We start from the raw sequence: 22,377 nt of genomic DNA, 5'->3' as shown, positions 1-22,377 counted from the left end.
CTCCTGGGTTCCCTGAGGTCGGTAGAGACTTTTTCCACCCCAGGCCTGGAATCTCTGCCCCTTGACAGCTGGGAGCAGTCTGAAAGCTGAGGACAGAGGCAGGTTGCCCAGATCTGAATTGCCTGGGTTCACACTCACTCTGCTTGTTACTTGAGGCTTTTCCTCCCTCCCCATGCAGTTAGAAGGGCTGGCAGGATGAGACAGTGTCCATGACTGGCCAGCGGCTTGTTGTGGGATCTGTAGGTGGGAAGGGGTCTCCTTTCTCCTGTGCTCAGTATAGACAGGATGCCTAGGTCTCAGTCTTGGAACAAAGAAGGGGTCTTAGAGGTTCATGCATGGCTTACCCCAGTTAGACTCCTAACAGAACTGGCTGGAACTGGTCATGCATTTGCCCCACCTATCCTCTTCTGTGGTGCAGAAATTGCCATGAGACCCAGAGATATCCAGCCACTTGAGGAGCTACGGAAAGCTAGGGTTATTTGTGACTTGGGTTATTGCTGCTGGTGGCTTTGAGAACATATAATTGCCTCTATGGAGATCATTAACAGACAACATGTTTTCCTCTGCATAACACCTACACAGCCTTCCCAGATTCCACGCTGGCCCCCCAAAAGGGAGGCACACAGCTTTCTCATGGAAGAGAAGAATGTGCACAACCCATTCTTACTTGCAGTGACTTCTCTGTGTGTTTGCGACTAAATGCCTTCAGAGAGATTTATTGACCCACAGAGGTAGGAACAAAAATTAAGCCTCATCCGGCCACAATGCCCAGGCTCTGACATTTGAAAATGGAGCTCTAGGGTTTGAAGGAATCAGGCAAGACTCCGACAATTCCACAGGTTACTTTTGTTAAAAAAAAAAAAAAAAGTCTTCTAAAAAAAGCACACAATTAGACCGGGTGGTGGTGGTGCTACATACCTTTAATCCTGGCACAAGTTTGAGGCCAGCCTGATCTACAGAGCAAGTTCAAGCACAGCCAGAACTACAGAGAAACCTTGTCTTAAACCCCCTCCACTACAAAGTTTGTAAGTTGGGAGGCTGAGACAGGTGGAAGCAGTTTCACGTCTTGCAAGGGCAGTCTGAGCAATGTAGTGAGCCCCTGCAAACTCACGGAAGGGGCATGAGTTGTGCTCAGTGGTAGAGCATTTGCCTGGAGTGTGTGTGGGAGGCCCTGGGTTCAATCTGCAGCACTACAAAACAAAAAACAAAAAAATTAAAATATTGATATAGCCCAGATCACAGGGAAACAGGAATGCTGACACATTTCAGCAAAGTTTAGCAATTTCAAAAATTTAAATGCATGTTTCTTTGACTTGGTAATTTCATTTGCAAAAAGCCTCTTTAGAAAACAACTAGAGATAGGTGGTGGTGGCACGTGCCTTTTATCCCTGTACTCCGGAGGTAGAGGTAGGCGGATCTCTATGAGTTCGAGGCCAGCCTGGTCTCATCTACAGCGTGAGTTCTAAGACAAGCTCCAAATCTACACAGAGAAACCCTGTCTTGAAAAAACAAAACAAACAAACAAACAAAAAACAATAACCAGAGAGTGAGGGCTAGGCATGGTGACTCACACCTGTAATCCCAGAAAGAGGATTGCTACACACTCAAGACCAGCCTGGAGCCACTTAGTGGATTCCGGGACATCTTGGGCTATAGATTAAGACCATCTTAAAAGAAAACAAACAAATTGAATAATCAGGGATATTAAAAAAGATTAGCTAGACAAAACATTCATTATAACTGCTAATAACACATTTTAAAATTCAGACCTAAATGCTTATAATTGGGGATTAAAGATGTTATAGTTCAACAATAAACACTCAGAGGAACGCTGTGCTGTGATTGTTTAAAAAGTCATTTATTAGCCTATATTAACTACGATGGCACATAGATTTAAGTAGATCGTTTACAGTATGTTTATATTTATGTTTATATATGTAGCCATGGGTTGCCACACTAAGTGTCTTGGCTGGCAGAACAAGGACCTAAACATCTATAAACACAATCAATAGGTAGATGGTAGAGAGATATTGTGTGGATGGCAGTACATTACCAACACATCAAAATGCTAACATTTATTTCTAGGTTGACGAGCATTCATATTTATGCCTTTTCTTCCTTTTTTCCCCCAATAATTGCTGTCTATGCAAGATGGAGGATCCGGCCTCCTCAGAAAGGTGGGAAATGACTCTGGGAATGCTCTTTAGCCAGGACATCCCTGTTGGCCAACGACATCTTTCGAATAAAAACAATTGAAGGGTATCACTCTGAATTGGAGTTGACATAGAATTACCCTCTGAACTAAAACCCTTGTAGGTGTTCAGGAAGCTGTGAATTTTGCTGTTGGTTTGGTCAGCATAGGCCTCTCTGGCATCTGAGACTCTTGGTCCCCTACCTTGAGTGAATGTTACCTTCTGTCTCTCTAGGAATGCCCCAGGGCTGGTGCTTCCCTGGGGCCACCAGGATGTAAGGCTTCTGTTGCTACCATGTGTCTGTGACCGAGTATGGGAGTCCTGAAAAAAAAAAAATCCAGCTTTCTCACCTTGGATAAGCATAGCCCTAATCTTATCATTTCTTCTGGAAAGCAGTGTTACTTGTTTTGAGATAGGGTCTCACACATCCCAGGCAGACCCTGAACTTCAGGTATCACCACATCTGGTCCATGCAGAGCTGGGGTTCCAGCCCATGTCCTTTGCACGCAGGAGAGTCATTCAGCACTCAGCAGACTGAGCCTCATCTGCACCCCCGGGAAGGTGGTACTGCTTAGGGACTCAGGGAATCTGAGACACTGTATTCCTGCCCATGTCCCATTACTTCACAGCACAGTTGTAGACAAACCCTCCCATCTGATCTGGACCTCTCCAGGACTTGCCCGCTGTCCACTAAGGGCCACTGCCCCCGTCAGAGGCGCTGGGCCACCATCTATTTATATCAGTCAGGCATGCCCTGCTCAGATCAGGTTTCTTTCCCCCAGCCTTGGCTGCTCTGGGTGGCCACTGTCCCACTCAACCCCCTGGGTCATTTATCTTCTGCCTATCAGGCAAGGTGAGTCAGCCACTTTCCTGGTTCTAGAAATGAGGTTGTTATTCCCTGAGATACCACAGGTCAGTCTAATTGGGGTAGTCCCTGACACGACATTAAAAAAACAATTCCTTCAACAGACCAGTATCTGAATGCCAGAATACTTAGGAAAAATTATGGATTGCTGCCTTTTTCTTGTTTAAAATAAGGGCTTTCTACATAGCCCAGGGTGGTCTTGAACTTGTGATTCTTCGGAAATTTCAGGCAAGCCTCACCGTGCTGGTAAGGCCCTCTTCATAGAAGCAATCACTGTGGTCTTTCTCCCCTAAAATGCCATGGGGTGAGTCTCGCTAAAGACAGAGAGCCAGGCGAGAGCACAGCGCGGGAGGTTTGTGTAGACGGAGCTGTGCAGGGATGAGGGATAAGAGGCAGGACAGGCTGTGCCGAGCCTCCTCCTGTCATTGCGCTCACCTCACGACGGCATTTCACTCGTAATTACATTCTTCCTGGATACATAGGGACATGGAGCCCATCCACCGATTGATTCTCCAACACCCACCTCTCATGAGAGTCCAGCCCCTGCCAGTCCTTGGACTCCATCCCAGCCGGAGCCATGCAGACTGTTCAATCAATCCTGGGTTAATCTGTAATTGAAACCACACACGCTGACCCTCCCCAGTATCAAATTTATTGAGCTGACGTATATGTCACCATCTCCTCCTAGCCTGGTATAGGGCCAAATCAAGCAGCATTAGAACCAAGGCCGTTGTATTCCATGACCCAAGTCTCTGTATCTCTTGTTCACGAGGGAGCTCTTGGGAAACCGCCGACTCAAAGGCTTTTCTGGGCAGCGAGCGTCCTGTGGTGGCGGTCACAGGATGGCCGTGGTCACAGGGGTCACAGGGTGGCTGAGGTCACAGGGCAGCCACGGTCACAGGGTGACTGTGGTCACAGGGGTCACAGGTGGCCGTGGTCACAGGGAGGGCGACTCCTATTCTACCAAAGTGTCAGTGGAGCTGGTGGCCGATGCACAACCATCACTCTGTCTACTGGCCCATCTAGTCCACTGTGGGACTCGGGAACACCTTCCATCTGGTAGAATGTCACCCATCACCTCCTGGTGTCACCCCATGGCCATCCGTCAGGTAGGCTGTCATAAGACATCTTTGATGCCTGTCATGTGAATCACGAGAAGAGGCACAGTTGTGCAGAGCATTGCAGCAGCACTGGGCAGGTATTTGGCAACCAGGGGACCGGGGGAACAGCGAGAAGGAGTGTTCCTTGTCGACTCAACTTCACCATCCACGCACTGCAGATAAGAGCCAAGAGTGCTGTGCCCAAGCCCTGAGCAGCCCTCCACTTAGAGCAGGAAAGCGATCATCTGGAATGAGCCATACTTACAAGGCTGTGTTTCCTTTAATTCCTCATGGATTTTCTAACCCACCACACCATCTGGCTCTTCAAACACTGTCCACGAGGAGGGTTTGGGTCCCCCCATGGTAGGGTGTGATCAAAGACGTTCACAGCGGCAAAGCCGTCCCCGAGGTTAGTATTCACTTTCTGAAAAGAGGAGAAGGGAATCTGAGACTGACAGCCAGCACCTGACTCTCCCCATCTCACCGTCATTACTGTGGCCCACAGAGGCTGCTTTGAGCTGGGAAGGGGGAGTGTTTATCTGATTTATGCTGGCTTCTACGAGATGTGGATGGAAACCCCCTTCCCCTCCACACTCTTGTCATAGCATCCCCAACAGTCTCCAGACATGGTGGCAAGCACTTCCAGAAGGAAGACAGCTGGACACACCATGGCTGAAAATCATGGCCTACATGAGGATTAAAATGCCCGATCCCAGCACCACACAGGGATGACCCACACAGGGATGTGCAAGCTGCACGTTACCCCTGGAGACCTGGACTAGACCTCTGCTGCTGACTGAGGTTACTGTCTCACCTGGTCCCTCTTTGTTAGCCATGCCACCCACAGTCATTTAGTACCAAATAAACACACAGAGGTTTACGTTAATCATAAACTGATTGGCCCTAATGGGGGACAGTAAATCAGACTTCTTATTTACTAATTCTTATAACTTACATTAGCTCCTAATTCTTGTCTGTGTTAGCCACGTGGCTTGGTACCTTTTTCAGTGAGGCAGTCACATCTTGCTTCCTCTGTGGCTGGGTCACGACTGCAGACTGAAACTTCCCTCTTCCCAGAATTCTCACTACCCCGCCTCTACTTCCTGCCTGGCTACTGGCCAATCAGCGTTTATTTAAAATATAAGTGACAGAGTACAGACCATGGTCCCACAGCACTCTGCTCTGACTGCTTTGTGGTCTTAGCATCTTCAGGGTTTTGTTTCCTGTCATGTGACTAAAACCCCACATCCCATGGCCTGTGCTTGGGACCTGCTCCTTGAGAGATTGTGGAGCAGACATGCCGGAAAGGTGTCAAGGGCATCAGGAGGTGTTGGTCACGCGGGAGCAGCTGCCTCCCGCATCCTGGCAGAGACTCCTCTCACCATGATGGTGCTATCTCTGCACAGGGCTGGTGTGAGAGAATGCTGGGTACTCTCACCCTTTGAAGTGTCAACTTGAGACTTAAAGCTCCACGACATAGTCGTGGCCAGGGCTTTCTCAAGAAAAGCTTGAATCAGGAAATGAATGGCTTACAGAAGGCCTTCCCACTGGGCACTGGGCGTGGATGGCTCCAGAGCCACCTAGGGGTCACCGCAGCAGAGTCCCCTGGCTGCTAAAGGTCTGACAGAAAGTGACAGGCCCACTTGCTTTTCCGTCCTCCCTGTCTCCTTTAGAGTCCAAGCACCCAGCCCTACCTGAGGTCTACTTATTTCCCTCCTCTAGTCATGGCCCCAGCTCCTCCCATCTGGGATGGCTGGCAGGTGGGCATATCCACATCCCACCCACCACCTCTACCCGCCCCCAGCTAAAGGTTGACTTTTTAGATATTAGAAGATCTATCTAATATCCAGGTTATAGATATTAGTTTAGAAACTTTCCTTGAGAGAACATTTGAGGAGACTGTTAGTTGTGGCCACTGGGCCGGTGTTTTAGATACATTCACAGAAGTACTGGGTGCATTCCAAGAAGATCTTTGTCAGGGCCTACCTCCATAATGACAGCTGTCACAAGTCACACGCTATGCTGATAAACAGATATGCTGTGGGAGAATGCTCTTGTAAAGACTTGTCACTTGTATTGGTTCAATAAACTGCTGATTGGCCAGTAGCCAGGCAGGAAGTAGAGGTGGGATGACCAGACTGAGAATCCTGGGCAGAGGAAAGGCAGAGAGGCAGTCACCACCCAGACACAGAAGAAGTAGGATGAGAATGCCTCACTGAGAAAAGGTACCTAGCCACATGGCTAAACACAGGCAAGAATTATGAGCTAATTTAAGTTGTAAGAGCTAGTTAATAATAAGCCTGAGCTAATAGGCCAAACAGTTTACAGCTAATATAAGCTTCTGTGTGTTTCTTTGTGACTGAATGGCTGTGGGAACAGACAGGACAGAAACTTTCATCTACACAGATAGAAGCCTCTGAATCCATGCTATGAAAGCAAGGCAGTGGCACAAACAGGCACGATGGGAACATGGTGGAAAGAGGGTGGGGGAGACGTGCTCATGTAATGGGACAGCGAGGAGAGCTCAAACCCCACAGTTCTGAGCATGTGTCGTGGATCTCTGTGGCAGGTGGTGCTCAGGGCAACGGGGAAGGACCGGAAATTAACCTTTCCGTGGTAGTTTGAATGTAACTGGTTCCCATAGGCCTGAGTGGCACTATTAGGAGACCTTGTTGGAGTAGGTGTGACTTTGTCAGAGGAAGTGTGTCACTAGGAGGTGGGGTTTGAGGTCTCCAAAGCTCCTCAGTTCACTTCTTGTTGCCTGTGGATCCAGACATTGAACTCTCAGCTTCTCTAGCACCATGTCTACCTGCGTGCTTCTTGCCATAATAATCATAAACTAAACCTCTCAAACTGTAAGCCAATTCTAGTGAAATGTTTTCCTTTATCAAGAACTGCTGTGGTCATGGTGTTTCTTCACAACAACCCTAACTAAGACACTTTTAAATTTTGTTTGGGAGACAGAATCTTGCTACGTAGCTCAGGCTGGCCTGGAGCCACAATCTTGATGGCTCAACTGCCTGAGAGCCCAGATGAAATTAACTTTTTTTCTTAGTCATCAAAAGAACATGGATATCTAATATGAAACAGAAGCCCACTAAGGATAAAGAGAAACTGCAATAGAAGACTCAGGGCCTTGAGGACGGGCAGCTTCCTCAAGCAAAAGACAGAGCTGACGGCTCCAAGGAGAAGTCCTGAACATCTAACCACTTTGGAAAAGACAATTAAAAGGAAACAAGTGACAAGCTGAGAAGTGGCACCATTTCCAAGCAGGCAGAAGTGCTGTGTGTCTGGAGGGCATGGAAAATTCCTTCAGATCAAGACAAAGGCCTCAAAAGGCCAACAACAAGCCAACAGATGCAGCACTTCAAAGAGAGAGAATAAAACGCACATTTAAAAAAACATGCTCAGAAGCCTGGCGGTGGTGGAGCACACCTTTAATCCCAGCACTTGGGAGGCAGAGGCAGGTGAATATCTGAGTTCAAGGCCAGCCTGGTCTACAAGAGCTAGTTCCAGGACAGGCTCCAAAGCTACAGGGAAACCCTGTCTCAGAAAAAAAAAATGCTCAGAAATACCCAGTCCGAGGGAAGTGCAAGCAAACAAGACGCATTCCCCTCCTGTTGCCAGGGGCTAGTGTGAAAACCTGGAGCATTGTGAGGGTGTAATGAGAAGGGCACACTTCTACACGGCTACAGGAAGGTCTGGCAAGGCTATGAATATAAAACGTGCATGTACCCAGCAATCCTGATTCTGGGTAGAAATGTTCCCTGACATGTCCATCAGTTAGGTAATAGCTAAGGGAACTCTGGGCCATTGCATGGAGTACTCTGCAGCAGTCCAAAGTAATGATGTGTTCCACATGTAATGCCATGTAACAGTGTATATGGAAAAAGCAGGGCTGGGGAAATGACCCAATCAGTAAAGGTTTGTGCGGATTTGATTAGATTTCCAGAGCCAATCTAAAAACACTGAGAATGCTGACATAAGTTTGCATCTCAGTACTGGCGTGATGGAGATGAAAAGACAGATCCCTGGGGTTTAGAAGGCAGCCAGCCTGGACCAATCAGTGAACCCTAGGTGTCAATGAGAGACCCTGTTTTTAAAAACATGGCGGGCAGCTCCTGAGAAACAACACTGTAGACAAAACTGTCTGTCCTGCCTGGTCCCACAGCCATTTATTTAGTCCCAAAGAAACACACAGAGACTTATATTAATTATAAACTGTTTAGCCTATTAGCTCAGGCTTATTAGTAACTAGCTCTTACAACTTAAACCAACCCATAATTCTTGTCTATGTTTACCCACGTGGCTTGGTATCTTTTCTTAATATGGCATTCTCATCTTGCTTCCTCTGTGTCTGGCTGGCGACTGTGTCTCTGGCTTTCCAGAATTCTCCTAATCTGGTCACCCCGCCTCTATTTCCTGTCTGGCTATGGACCAACCAGCATTTTATTAAACCAATATGAGTGACAAGTCTTTACAGTGTACAAGAGCATTATCCCACAGCACACCATCTAGCATGGGCCTCTACCGTTCACATGCATGCATGTGTACATACATCAAGAGAGAAACACAGAAAAGAAAGAAAAAGTCTGCAGGAACAATGAGCACAGATGGAGTGATCACATTTTAAACACACACACACACACACACACGCAGTATCATCTATATCTCTGATACTAGATGCATCAGAAAATGCAGAGGTGAAAAGACCTACCCTGAACGTGGGCAGCACCATGGGTGAGGTAGGCCCTATTCATAAACAGGACAAAGCCACCTGAGCGCCAGTTTTAGCCTGGCTCTGCTTCCTGGGTTCGGACATAACGTGACCAGCTGCCTCGTTTTCCTATGGTGACAGCTTCCTTGACCTGACAGACTAGTACCCTCCGAGACGGTGAACCATGAGATAGCTGCCTTAGTTTCTGTTCTGTTGCTGTGATAAGACATCAAGACCCAGGCAACTAATAAGAGAGTTTATTTAGGCTCACAGTACCAGAGGGCGAGTCCATGGTCATCGTGGTGGAAAGCACAGCAGCAGGTGTGACGCAGAAGTAACAGCTGAGCTCGCACATCTTGAGATGCAACTCCATGGGAGAGAGAACTGACTGGCAATGGCTGGGCTTTTAAAACATCCAGGATTCCCCTACCCCACATGCCACAACTCCTTCAACATCCCAGATTAGGCCACACAGCTCTTCCCCACACAGTTCCAACTGGCCACCAAGCGCTCACACTGCCACAAACCCCCTTTCTTCAAGCTGCTTTGCCAGTTTTTTGTCACAGTGCAAAGAGTAGCTGATGTGGGAGCAGGAAGCCCCAGAGGGGTTGTGTAATGGGGCACTCTCTGCGCTCTGTCGTTTCACGACCAGAAGCAAAATGCTTTTTAGAAGTCAACAAGAAATTTAGAGGCAAAAATAATGTGCAGAGATCCCACTGTGCTCTCTGTTATGAGACCTGGCCGTTATGAGAGAAAGGCAGCTGTTCCCAGGGGAAGGGCTCCTGTGGAGGGCTTACCACACGCTCAGAGGGCCACCCTGTGCTGCCAGACCAGGGATGTTTGGGACAGAAGTTTCAGCACTTCTCCCGGAAGCAATCACATTGGAGTGTTGGCCCCTTTCCAACTGCCAGTTGCTAGTCACAGCATCTTGTGCAGCGTGACTACAGAAAGCCTCCAGTGTGGGAGGCTGAGGCCGGAAGATCGCTGTGACCTAACACTGAATTTGCGGCCATCCTGGGATATAGAGTGTTTTCCCATCTCATAAACAAAACAAAAACCAACGAAACAAAACAAAAAAGGCCAAAAAAAAAGCCAAGCAGACAAAACCAAAACCAATGAAACAACTGAAAGAGAGAGAGAAGGCAAGAAAGAGGTAAGAAGAGAGAGAGAGAGAGAAAGGGAGGGAGGGAGAGAGAGAGGAGGGGGGAATTGCAGCAAACATGTCTGATGACTCACTATGCATCGGGCTCAGCACCCCCTAATATCACCCAGCACAGCAATCCCAAGAGACTGACAGTTTTGTTGCCCATTTAACAGATCAAGGAGAGGTTCGGCTGGATTCAGGATCTCAGTCCAATGCCCACACTGCAACGGACGCCACCAATTTCAAGCTCTTGATTATGCCTCCTCCTCCTCCAACTGCCTCTCCAACCACATTCAACAGTGAGGCTGGCTTTACTTCAATTTGTACACGTACATCAATATTCAATTTCTTCCCATTCGAGTTAAGGGGTAGAGAAAGGCTACCACTGTCCCTGTGTGGCCCTGGCCAACGGTAGTGGTTAGGAACAGGACAGGATGAACCGAGACTGGTCTACAGGGAGCAGAGGATCTTCTGCACCCCTCAGGGGTCAGGAACCTGAGGGTATGAAGCCCACTGGTTCGGTCAGGAGCAGGGGGGTTGTACCGTAGATGGCACATTCCCACGGAGGCAATCCTGCCCCATCAGAAGGCAGATGTCCCGGATTCCTGCACGGTGTTCATCAAGTCAGCACATGGCTGGGGCTCTAGTGATATCAGTCAACAAAGGTTTGGAATTCCTGTCTCCCTCCAACTGGTGTTCTGGGGTAGGGGGTGAACGGGGTCTTTCACGCTAGTCCTGTGTCTGATCAGTCACCAGATCCTGCAGTGCATGAACAAGCAGGCAGCATGATCCAACCAGCAAGGTGGTTGATAACGCTTGCCTGACGTTGAGAACTCTTAGAAAAACTAATGGGGAAGCAAAGTGTCCCCAAAATTAGCAAGAAGAGTGAGGGATGGGATAGATGGATTCATTAAGTCAAAGAACACCAAACCATTCTGGGGACATTTCCTCAGAATGGAACCATCTTTCCCTAAGCTACCTCCAGCTAACTCCCAACCGTGGTCCTAGGAGGACACAGCTAAGCCTCATTCCCGCACCCACGCACACGCTTGTACTCAGCCAGTCTCGGCGTGGTCCCCTTTCCTTGGCAAGACCATACCTCAGCTTACTATAACTCCTTCCCAATTTCCAAGATGCAAAGCAGATTGATTCCGTTTTCTTGGTGACACATTTTCTGATCACTCCTAGCTCATTTTCAGTTCCTCCAAGGAACTGACTCAGCCGCGAAAGTCCATACCACTTCCACACTGGTCTCACAGAGCATGCGCCAAGCTCCCCCTGAAGAACTAGGCTTGCTCCTTCTTCACCTGCAGCTCTGTGAGGGCCAGGGTGGGTCTCCCTGTCACCCTGTGCGTGAACAGCTGGTCCACGAGAGGCAATGTTGTTTGAAAAGATAGCAGGACGAAGAAATAACAAGTACAGTGCCTAGCTTATCTAAGATGTCACGGTGTGATACATATTTCCCAAATGACAAGTATTTTAACGTAGGAATTCCTCACTTAGCTGCCTCTTAGGTAACCATCCATTCAAGAAAGCTAACGGAGACTTATTCATGTCTGATATAAGCAGGCCCGTTCCCACACACACCACAGCTGAAACCAGCCTGCAGATCCTCCTTCACCACCCCATCTTAATGCTGGTTTTTGAGGTACATGGTGTTGAGTCCCAGGACGTTCCAGACCCACTAGAATACATCTCAGAATCAAGCAATGCTTCGGTGTGCGGCCAAAGGGCTCTCAGGGAAAGCAGTGGTAAGAATGAAGGACGCTGGGCAAATAGAAAAGTTATTGATTGTGGGTTGGGGGTGTCTTTATAGTTTAGGGAATTCCTAGTAAGCAAATTATTTTAAAGAAATAACAGAAGATGTTTAAAAGACTTCAGTTACCTGCTCCTAGGGTCAGGCGGCACATCACAAAGCCCCACGAGTCCCACACTCCGGGGAGTCAGGTTCCCGTGGGATGCCTGGTGCTCCTGCGGCCCTGCACGTTCCGGAGGAAGCGCTGGGACTGAGGGAGGGGATAGGCTTCCAAGAGCGCTGCGCTCTCTGGGGCTCCGGTGTTCGCGGAGCAAAGTCTCTGCGGTGATTCTGCCAGCGGGGACACGCGTCGCGCAGACGCTCCGGGTCACCAGAGACAAATGGAGTTTGGATTTTTGCCTGCCCGGCAGCCCGGGATGGGATGGCCTCTCCCCTATCCTCTACTCACCTGCTTCTCTGAGCCTTGTCCATTTTCCCCTTGGCTTCTGGCTCCGGAAGACCTCTGCGCAGCGACCGGGTTCCGAGACTCACCAAAGAGGAGACTGGGTATGGTAGTGGGAGGTACAGTCGCCAGAGTCCCCACCCTGCCCTGGGGGATGGTGGTGGAGGGGTGCAGAACAGTCGATCTAAGACCCCAGGATCCCTCGGGGACATCGCACGCACGGTGGGTGACCGGGACCCCGGGAGGAGGAGACATGATGCATCCAAAACTTTGGGTCTTCCAGCGGCGACTGCGGAAAAGGCCATCGTTACTTCTGTCCGGGGCTGCTGCAGTTGCGGGGTTGCTGTCCGGACAGGGCGGCGGTGCGCAGCATGCAGGCTCGAGGCGACCCTGCCCCATTGAACCCGCGCAGCTCTTGGCCTCTCTGCACCGCTCTGCGCTCCGCCAGCCCGACTGCGCGCTCTCCCCGGCCCCGCGCACTCCGCGCCTCTCTGGCGCCCCCAGCGGCCCCGCGCAGCACAGCAGGGCCGGGTAGGGCCGAGCGCGCCCCGCCTCCTGCCTCCTCCGCCGCCCTCCTCCCCCTCGTAGAGCACTCAATGTCGGAACGTTCCGAAGATGACGTCGGAGCGTTCTCGAATCCCGTGTCTCTCGGCTGCTGCTGCCGAAGGAACAGGGAAAAAGCAACAAGAAGGAACAGCAATGGCGACACTGCACCGCAAAGTGCCCAGTCCGGAGGCGTTTCTGGGCAAACCCTGGTCCTCCTGGATCGACGCCGCCAAATTACACTGCTCCGACAGTAAGAACCCCACCGCCTGCTCCTCCTTTTATTATCCTGTAACCTTTCCATTCACCTAGAGCCACTGGGAAAAAGTGTGTGTGTGAGAGAGAGTGGCCCCCGGCGTCCTCCATGCTTCTCCCTCTCTCTCTAAATAAATACACACAGACACAGACCATCAGAGCACAGAGAGGCCCGGCTGCCAGCAAGGCTGTCTGTCTGTCTGTGTCCGGCTCCCTGGGGCAGGCAGCCCGCGGGGTGGTCTTTCGCAGCCCCACAGTGGTATCTGTTTAAAAGGCGACTCTGTTGCTGCTTGCATAGTTTTTTTGGTACCTATCTGGGCCAGGTAGATGGAAACCCGGACTCGGGAGAAAATGTTGCATTGTCAATTTTTGCAAGATTTTCAGATACAGTATCTATATCGATCTGTTTGCCAATAAACACTCTCCCTTCCCCCTTGACTTTGGCTTTCCCCCCCTTTTTTCCTCATTTTCTTTTTTCCTTTTCTTTTTCATCTGCAGATGTAGATTTAGAAGAGGCTGGAAAAGAGGGTGGCAAAAGCAGGGAGGTTATGAGGCTTAATAAAGAAGGTAAGTGGAGCTCTTGGCATTTTAGTGTTAGCTTGTGTGGCAGTCTTCACAGGCTTTGGAATATAATGTGAATTGTTCTGCTGGGTACAGAGTGACTAAGGCTTGTCAAAAATTGAGCACGCCCGGGTGACTACTGCTTCACTGTTAACTTCCTTCCAAGTATAAATACAACTAGGGTGGGGGGGGGGGGATGCAGACTGGGGGAGGATGGAAGGCAGAAGTTTACTGTACTCCGCTGGAGTCCACATCCGAACCCCCTGATGGTATCTGCCCTTCTCCTTGGGGGCACCATTGGCCAATGGTGGTGGTGGGGTTTGACATCCCCGAGTGAAATACCCTTCACACGCATTCCTGCCTCCCTTGTGTGTAAATTCACAAGTTTTAATGAACCCCACATGGCGGATCATTCCAACAGCTACTTTTCCACTCTCGCTGAAAACCATTGTGCATGGCCAGCCCTGACTGCAAGTGACATTTTGTGTCTGGGCACGGATTGTAGGTGCATCAGTATGTGCACACAGACCCCCTAGCCTGCACTTTTTCCCAGTCTGTGCTTCTCAACATACAAATATGATACCTGAAAAGGGACACAGTGAATAGACAGATGAGCTCGGATTTGGGCCTGTGAGGGAAGCCCGTAATGCCAGACCTGGGGCGACACATCCCTGTAAGTTACTTTTGCTGTTTGCAAGTCCACTATTTGGCACGCTGGCCTCTGGCTTCAAATGAAGCTACTTGGGAGGCCACTTTCTGCTTAGAGAAAGGGTGGGTTCCTCTGAATTGTGATGCACTCGCCGGAGTTTCAATGGTGCACCAACTGGCTGAAGTTGGTGCTGGGAAGAAGGTGCAGGAGATCACTGGAAGGTGTCAGAAAAGTTCAGACATAATTTAGCCGTAGGAGCATTTGCTCATCCATGATGAATGGAGAAAATGCCATTTGGCTATATAGATTGGTCCACTGGTGACAGGGGGTGTTGCCTGAAAAGGTGGATGGAAGTTGCTTGGAAAGGTGGACTTCCCTTTGCGGACTGACACCCAAGATTGTTGGTTTTCAGTGCTGCATCCATTCTTGACTGCCCGGTGAGGAAAATGTGTTCTTCTGGAAAGAATCATGCAGAGGTTAAAATGCATATTCAAGGGCCGTTCTCTGGCTCCACGTGTCTGCTAATTAAGTACTTTGGGAACAAAACATTATTCTAAAGATATTTGCCTCACAGTGTCTTTGCGTGGTTTTGGCGTGTGTGTTTAGGATGCACGAGAGAATGGTGTCAAGTGGGCTCCTCACAAGTGGCAGCTTATTTGTGCTAAATGTCCATGTGTGTTGGCAATGGAAAGGGATCCCTAGTGGCTCTCATTCTCCTCAGGTCTTGAACCACTTCGAGAGCTGAGCTCTCAGGCCACCAGACTTTTTACCACGATGAAGGTGCAAAAGCCTGTATGTTAAAGTTGACGAAAGACTGTGGCGTGCATGGGATTGACCCCTGGCAGCCCTGGGTGACGAATTGGGACCGCAACCCACAAAGCTCAGATTCTCTGGCCACCGCTATTTCAAAAATACTCTTGTTCTCAGATTCTCTTTGCGGCACGAGAAATGGATTCTTTTAAGGGAAAATGAAAAGCTCTCCTTCCCTCAGAAGTCACAGATGTTACGTCTTACTTATTATGTCCTCTGTCCTGCAAAGGTACAAAGATTTTGCTTCTCATTGAATGCATCTTCATGGGGATACCCACTGTTCAGTTGCCATGCAGTTGGCTTCCATGGCCACACATGGACTTCCTATCTTTGTTGTGGGCCTGGTGGAGTGGCCTTGGGTGAGAAGTTCTGAGGTCACATAGTACAGCAGCACAACTTTCCTTACAGATAAAAACATATGTGCAACAAATCCATGTTCCATGGTAAGAACTTCCAGGTTGGGCTGGGACTCTGTATTAGAGTCTTTGGTCACACTGGGCCTCCTAATCCATGTTCCGTGGTAAGAACTTCCAGGTTTGAGCTAGGACTCTGTGCTAAAGTGTTTGGTCACACTGGGCCTCCTAATCCATGTTCTGTGGTAAGAACTTCCAGGTTTGGGTGGGACTCTGTGTTAGAGTGTTTGGTCCCACTGGGCCTCCTAATCCATGTTCTGTGGTAAGAACTTCCAGGCTGGGCTGGGACTCTGTGCTAGAGTGTCTGGTCACACTGGGCTTGTTGGAGTCACAGGTGTGAGGCCTGAGGGTGGGTAGATATTTGTGGAGGGTCGTTCATCGCAGGACATAGTGTGGCCCTGTGGGACTCTGGGGATCTGTGCTTATGATATGCCTAACTGCTGTAATGGGCTAGAAGCAGGTCTTGAGAAGAAATATGGAAATAAAAGAATAAACGTTGAGGGTTGAAATTGAGAAACGGCAGGATTTCTATTGTGGAACCGAGTATGCGCTGTAGAATTTACCATTGGAAGGTCTTCTGAGTGCGTAGCCCAGGGGCATTGGCAACATTGCTGCCGGCGCAGAGTTTCACCGTCTCACGCAGAAACTGTGCAGGCATGTGTGTACCGACTTCCCTTCAGCACCTGCTTCTTCCGTCCTCCTCCTGTCTCTGTGAAGGCTCTCGGTCTCGGTTCCTCACGTAAGTGGGACCACACAGTATTTGTCATTTTGTGCTGTCTTCTCTTTCTTGTGTTTTCAGGATTTATCGGTGTTATATGGTGTATAGGTACATTCCTTTCCAAGATAGCGTCATGTTCCATACTATATACACCGCTCACCCGTTGTCTGTGTGGGGCATTTCCACCTTTGGACCATTGCAAAGACTGCTGTTTTGAGTGTTGGTGCGATGCGATCATTTCTTAGACCGAAGTCAGAGAGGGAAGTTGGACTGGAAATAGGAAATAGGAGTCGTTTTGCCTGCTGAGCATTCTCGCCATGGCTTTGGAAGGTACCATAGGCACTAGCAGACTTTTTGGATAACCTGGTAGTTGCAGTATCATTCCTGGCACATCCCTGGTCCCACTAATCTTTCTTTGTGTGGCTCATCACCTGTGTTGAGTAGAAACTCTGAGCTGGATGCTCTGAAGTCTCCATGAGGAGTCTTCTTCTTAGCTTTCTTATTTCCTCTCAAATTACAGTTACAAAGAACTCAGCAAAGGCATTTGAATTGTAAACTGTTGCTAATTCCTTTTTGGCCTGGGCTTATGAGGGTTGCCTTAGAGTAGTTTTGTTGCAGGATGAGCCAGGGTGAGTTAGGAGCCAGCTCCACACTTAGGCCCTGGGGAGAGGTTCACTCCTCTTGGCTGATTCTCTAGCTGTGGAGCAACGGGTTTGGGACTAACTGCCCACCACAATCCCTCTGAGACTTCTGTACACGGGCTTCACTAGTCAGTGTTCCCACTTTTAAGCTACAATCATGCTGAACAGCCTAGCCTGCCTCTAAAGAAACTTAAAACAACAACAACAACAACCAAAAACCTCTCGTGCTTTAAGAAATCAAACCAAACCAACAACAAACCAACAAAACAACCTTATGTGACTTCAGAAATATTGAGAATAACTGGGTATATTTTCTCAGTTTTTCAAAGTTTATCTCAGTGCTAACAAAAAACAATCACTGTATTGTCTGTTTACTAGGTGAATGGTTTGGGGTCACAGGCCTCACAGAAGAGGGACTGAGTCTAGACCATAGTAGAAAAGAGGGCTGAGTCCAGACCCCACAGAAGAGAGGGGCTGAGTCTAGAGCATGGCAGAAGTAGAGACCTGAGGTAAACATGCACCACAAATGTCTTCTTCCTATGAAGAACACTCTAGCCTCAGGTTGAGTCTGTCAAGCCATGAGCTTTCCCAGAGGAGGGTCCCAGGAACCTTGCTGGCCCAATCGTCCTGAGAACTGAGTTGCTGATAGAAAATTCCAAGGAAGGCTGTTTTCCTGTGCCAACTCTGTATGCCACACTCTTCTCTCCTCCAGCTTGGTAGGTGACGCCTGAAAATTTCCCAAGCAAAAGTCCTACTCTCTTTGGGAAGCTGCTCTCGTTACTAAGGGCCTCAACCAACTTTTTAAAAAGTAATACCAACTCCTAGACAAAGAATGGGGTCTATGTGTCTCAGAAGGGCCCTAAACTATAAAACAGATGTTAACAGAGAGTGTGAAGGAGATAATAGGAGAGACCTCGGCATACAGTAGGTGCCAAATGCTTGCCTGCTTTCATTCCTTTTGTCATTAGGACTGTTGCCGTCATTCATTACTGAAACTAGTTCGGTAAAATGGTATTATTTTAATTACCATGAATTTTTAAGTAATCTGTGGTAAAAAAGAAAAGACATACTGTAGGAAGAACTTCAGTTTTAGAGCTAGACGTGCTATGATTTTATTATGATGAATGATTTAAAAACAATTTATGTGGACGTAGTGTTTTTCACAGACTGCAGCTCAGAAGTGGGTTTTGTCAGAAGCAGAAAAATACTTAGGCACTTGTGGCTTCAGAACATGAGGAGCTGGTTTTGTTTGTTTGTTTGTTGTTTGTTTTCCTTTGTGGTGCTTTCTGAGATCTACAAAAATACATTTGAAATGATAAGTCGTTCCATTTATTATGGAGAAAAGCCAGTCCTCCAAGGGCCTTTCTGGGCCCTGTGGAAGTCCGTACTTGCCTGAGAGTCTGTTCTGAGTTCCCAGCCTTTCATCCTGTGAAGGTAGGATGAGAATTGCTTGTAGTCATACAGGGAGCTGGAGCGGCAGAGCCCTGAGAGGCCCGCCAAACGCTCCCGAGACGCTGCAGGAGCAGGGGATGTGGGCATGGGCTCTGCTCGGGCTCAGAGGTGAGGCTCAGAAGGGAGCCGCGTGGAGGTGAAAAGGGCAGCTGGCCTGGGAGGATGATGCATTCAGAAGACCCAAGCTAGGGAAGCCAGAGACAAGCCATGGAGATTTATGGGAAACTATCTTCAGCTTCTTTATCATTACACAGACAACTCCGTTATCTATGCTAATAGGAGATGGGAAGGCCGGAGTCTGCAGATTACGCAGATAAACCTCGTTTTCACTGTTAATTTCACTCTTACACCTGCCCTCCTCCACTTTGCTGGGAGCAGCAAGATTTGTTTATGTTGGTCTTTCGTTGGTGTCTCTGTTGGCCTGGGCTTGCATGGAAGGACAGGGGAGAGGGTGAGGCAGGGCAGCTAAAGGTGGTGGAGAGTAGAGAAGAGGAGAAGTGAGGTATTGGGGGTAAGAAGGCTTACAGTGGTTCCCACCCGAGAAGCAGAAGGCAGCTAGGTTGAGAAAGAGCTGCCAGTCTGTTCACCTGGGGAAATACAGAGCTTTGGAGACGAGCGTCTCTTTGTGGTTATGAGAATTTCCACGTGTCCAGATCCTGTGTGGAGAATGTGGCGTGGCTTTCCTTTCTTCCAGAACAGGAAGTTGACTTGGAAACTGTATACAAAATATTACCTTCAAGATTTGGGTTAGATTGGGTCTTCATCTTCTATAAGAATAATGGATTTTTTTTTGTTTATTCTTTAGCTCTGAAGATGTAGACCCTAAATTCATCTAAAAGCTGCCTAAATATAATCTCCGGGTTACAGAATTCTAGAGCATATACTTTACTATCATCTGTTTTTTTCTGTATCTTCCCCAAAATATCCTGGGTGCCTTGAAATAAATACATGTATGTACTCCCATAACTCCTCTCCTGTATGAGTGACAGCTCCCAACTATGGTCTAGCATCTTGTCATTTCTGTCCTGGAGGGCTGTCTGTTAGTATAAGGGTATAAGGGCTGTAAAGGGCCTGCTCGTCCGTCTGTGGTACCTGTGCAGGAAGGTGCTACGCCCTTTTGGCTCCCTTCGTCCGTAGAATCCACCCCCGTTTCCCCACCCCCATGCACCAGCCCTGCGTGACTCTGGGACACGGGAGTGGTGGGCACCATGTCTCTTGCCTGGAAGTTCTTCCTTCCTGTCAGCAACAACAGGCATCAAAATGACCGCAGTGATTGTGAGGGGCGTCTGGCAGAGGAAGCAAGGGTGCTGTTGGAGAGCCTGCAGGAGGTCCGTTTTAGGGCAGACCCTCCCAGAAGAAGCTTTACTTTAGCTAAGACCCGGAGGATGAATGGAGATTCTCATTGTGCAGACCCGAACAAGATGGAGCTGCAGGAAACAGTTTCTGTGAAGGACCAAAGTACGAGAGAATATGGAATGTTCTAGAAATGGAAGGGTTTTATTGCCGGACAGAGCAGAGGTGTCTGTCAGTTTTCTCACCTGCTGACATTTTGAGCCAGGTATTCCTTGTGATAGGGACCATCGTGTGTGTTATAGAATGTATAAAAACACCCTGTGCTCGTTGGATTCCAGTAGTGGCCCTTCATCCCTCTATGTGTACCAGGGAAGCAAAGTGACCTGACAGAGAGTCGCTAGAATAAAGGGAAGCTGGAGAAGTAAGGATACAGGAAAATAGAGAAAATTCAGGGGTATTTTGTTACTATTTCATGTCTTGGGCCTACAGCCCATAAATGAGTCAGCCTTATCAACTGCCCAACAGGTCAAATGGACTTTGGCTCCCAGCAGTGCTGTGGCCAAGCTAAGAGACTCCAAGAGACAGGCTCGGTTTCTCCAGGAACTCCCCCCAAGTCTCCCAGCCTGTGGCTCCCTCCGCAGTCAGCAGTGACAATAGTGGGGTGCAATCCCTTGTTCGGATTGGCCTAGTCCTCCCTCACGATGGGGACAGGAGGATTCTAACAATGGTGACGTTTGGTATTCAGTGGTCCCTGACGTCAGAACCCTAGCAAAGCATTCAGATTTCTGTTTATGTTGAAAGTCAGACTGGAAATACAACTGGCTTCCTCTGCGACTTGATTACCCATGGGATATGCCCGAAATGGGAATGAACACGAGGAGACCAGAGCAGCTGGCTTCAAGATCTCCACGCTGAGGATTGGGAGACGTGGAGGGCAGGGCCAGGCCTGGCTCTTGACTGCTTCTGATGTGTGTGTCACATGCTTGAAAGCATCATCCAGGGCCGTGGGGCCGTGTTGACCTGTTCAGTTACCCGCTGTCGGGGGCCTGTTGCCTTCTGCTGCAGAACTGATGTGGGCAAGTTAGACAGGATCGTTTCTCCATGCTCCTCTGTGGATCATGAGCCTGTGCTCTGGGCTCACGATCATTTGTGACATTTGGCTTCATCCCTGACGTCCTTCTGAGTGGTCTTCCAGTAGTAGCAGCTAACACGGTGATACTGGACCCTGATCAACTCCTTTGTTTGTATCTGAGGACCCCACACCCCAAGCAACCTAGTGTTTACATCTGGGAAAGGTGATCTTTCGGTGACCGCAGCAGTCAGATGTGGCTGTGATAGAAACAGAGCATTAGCCGATGGCTTGGATCTTTGCTCAATACTGTGGAAAACGAATGGCAAGGGTGGACCTCAGTGTGTGTCTCTTCCAAAACTCAGTCTACAACCCCGCAACAATGGGCTCCCTGCTGTGTCCTGTGGCCGGGCTCAGACTGGCTGCCTCTGCCCAGTAGACCTGATTTTGAACCCTAAGACCCTGGAACCGGTAAGAACTTGGATAGGCCCTTCCTGCAGGTGGGCTTAGCCCTAGGCTTAGATCCTAAGCAGTGAAGGGCTTAGCCTGGTTCGCCCAGTTCCTGCAAGGCAAGCCGGGATTCCTATGTGGATAGAGCATGCATTTTCATGTGGTTGCTTTATCCTTGTGGTCTCCCCACCCCCTCAATTCTACCTGCTGACTTTAAGGGCTCATTTGCTTAATGAAAAGAAGGGAGTGAAGTTCTTGGCAGGGCAGGACAGACTGGTGCGAGGTCACTGTAAGAGTCAAAGATGGGCTCCGAACACACAAACCGTGATACTGACATTGTGCTGACTTCTGCAAAGCCGGCTATGAGTTTGTGGATGTTGATGGTAGAAGCACACCCTCAACAGGGAGCAGTGTGGCCTGACCCAGTACCCGAGCGAGTCATGGAGTCTGGGGCTAGGCAAACAGGTGATGGTGTTGTAGGGATAGACGGTAGATGGTTGAGACACCTCCCCTTACCAAGGTGATGTCCAACACACTTCTAAGAAGTATATTGACCAAGATTGGAGGCCCAGCTCCATGGTAGAACATCTGCCTAGCATGCCCAAGGCCCAGGTTTCAGCTCCCTGTCCATCCTCCTGCCCGAATGTGCTGGCCTCGCAAGGACAAAACCTGCCCGAGCCCGCTTCTATGAGGTCCCTACAGGAATCTGGTTTGTGTAGACAGAACAGAATGGTGCATCATGGGGGCTGGAGTCAGAAATGTAAAGTTTGGACTTAGTGGATCCAGAGTTTTGGGTCTAGAGTCTAAAAAGATTGAAAGTGGCTGGGGTGGAGGGTTCTGCGACAGTGTGAATGTGTTTAAAGCCACCAAACTGTGCACTTAAAAATAGCTACAGTGGTTAATGCTACGCTGTGTGTATTTCACTACACACAGAGAGTTCATTGGCATGGCAGCCTTGGGAGTTTCATGCAACATTATTTAAATTTTGACTCAACCATTTCCCAGCTGTGTGTTAATTTCAGATTTAATTTCCTCATTTTCAGAACGGAATAATAGTTCCTCTCAGAGTTGCTGTAAAAATAAATGAGATACTATCTGGCATCCTATAGGTATCGGTAATGTAAGCTGTGCTTACGGCCCTGTCTTACCGAATAGTCAGGTCTTCTTCTTCGTCTTATCCGGGTTGCTATTTCCAGGGCACAGATTGTATCAAGATTGTTTCAGGAGTGGGCCAGGACAGACTGAGTGCCTGACCCTCGGCCAGCTGTGCATGTTCTCACCGGGTCCTCATAATCACCCTGTGAGAG

General features: G+C 48.9%; 1 protein-coding gene and 1 long non-coding RNA gene across 9 annotated transcripts in view; one reads left to right on the top strand and one right to left on the bottom strand.

Annotated features, from left to right (window-relative positions):
- Window positions 1-1,837: 1,837 nt before the first annotated feature.
- On the bottom strand, window positions 1,838-12,689 carry LOC125387934 (uncharacterized). Its single transcript, XR_015739265.1, has 2 exons — window positions 12,223-12,689; window positions 1,838-4,581 (listed from the first exon to the last, which is right to left on the bottom strand). It is a non-coding gene; the product is annotated as an uncharacterized LOC125387934 (long non-coding RNA).
- Window positions 12,690-12,794: 105 nt separating this feature from the next.
- The window catches only part of Atxn7l1 (ataxin 7 like 1), a 233,489-nt gene continuing 223,906 nt past the window's right edge, over window positions 12,795-22,377 (top strand). For 7 of the 8 annotated variants that reach the window (XM_048415592.3, XM_048415591.3, XM_048415586.3 and 4 more), the window contains exons 1-2: window positions 12,795-13,012; window positions 13,513-13,581. In XM_048415592.3, the coding sequence (XP_048271549.1) occupies window positions 12,832-13,012; window positions 13,513-13,581 (250 nt within the window). In that variant the 5' untranslated portion in view covers window positions 12,795-12,831. The remainder of the gene's footprint in view (window positions 13,013-13,512; window positions 13,582-22,377) is intronic. The other variant, XM_048415587.3, reaches the window with a different exon arrangement.

Source organism: Myodes glareolus, chromosome 11, assembly GCF_982192425.1.
Source record: "Myodes glareolus chromosome 11, mMyoGla1.1, whole genome shotgun sequence".
NCBI classification, from domain to species: domain Eukaryota; kingdom Metazoa; phylum Chordata; class Mammalia; order Rodentia; family Cricetidae; genus Myodes; species Myodes glareolus.
Note: the sequence above shows the minus strand (reverse complement) of the source record. Positions and strands in the feature narration are given on the sequence as shown.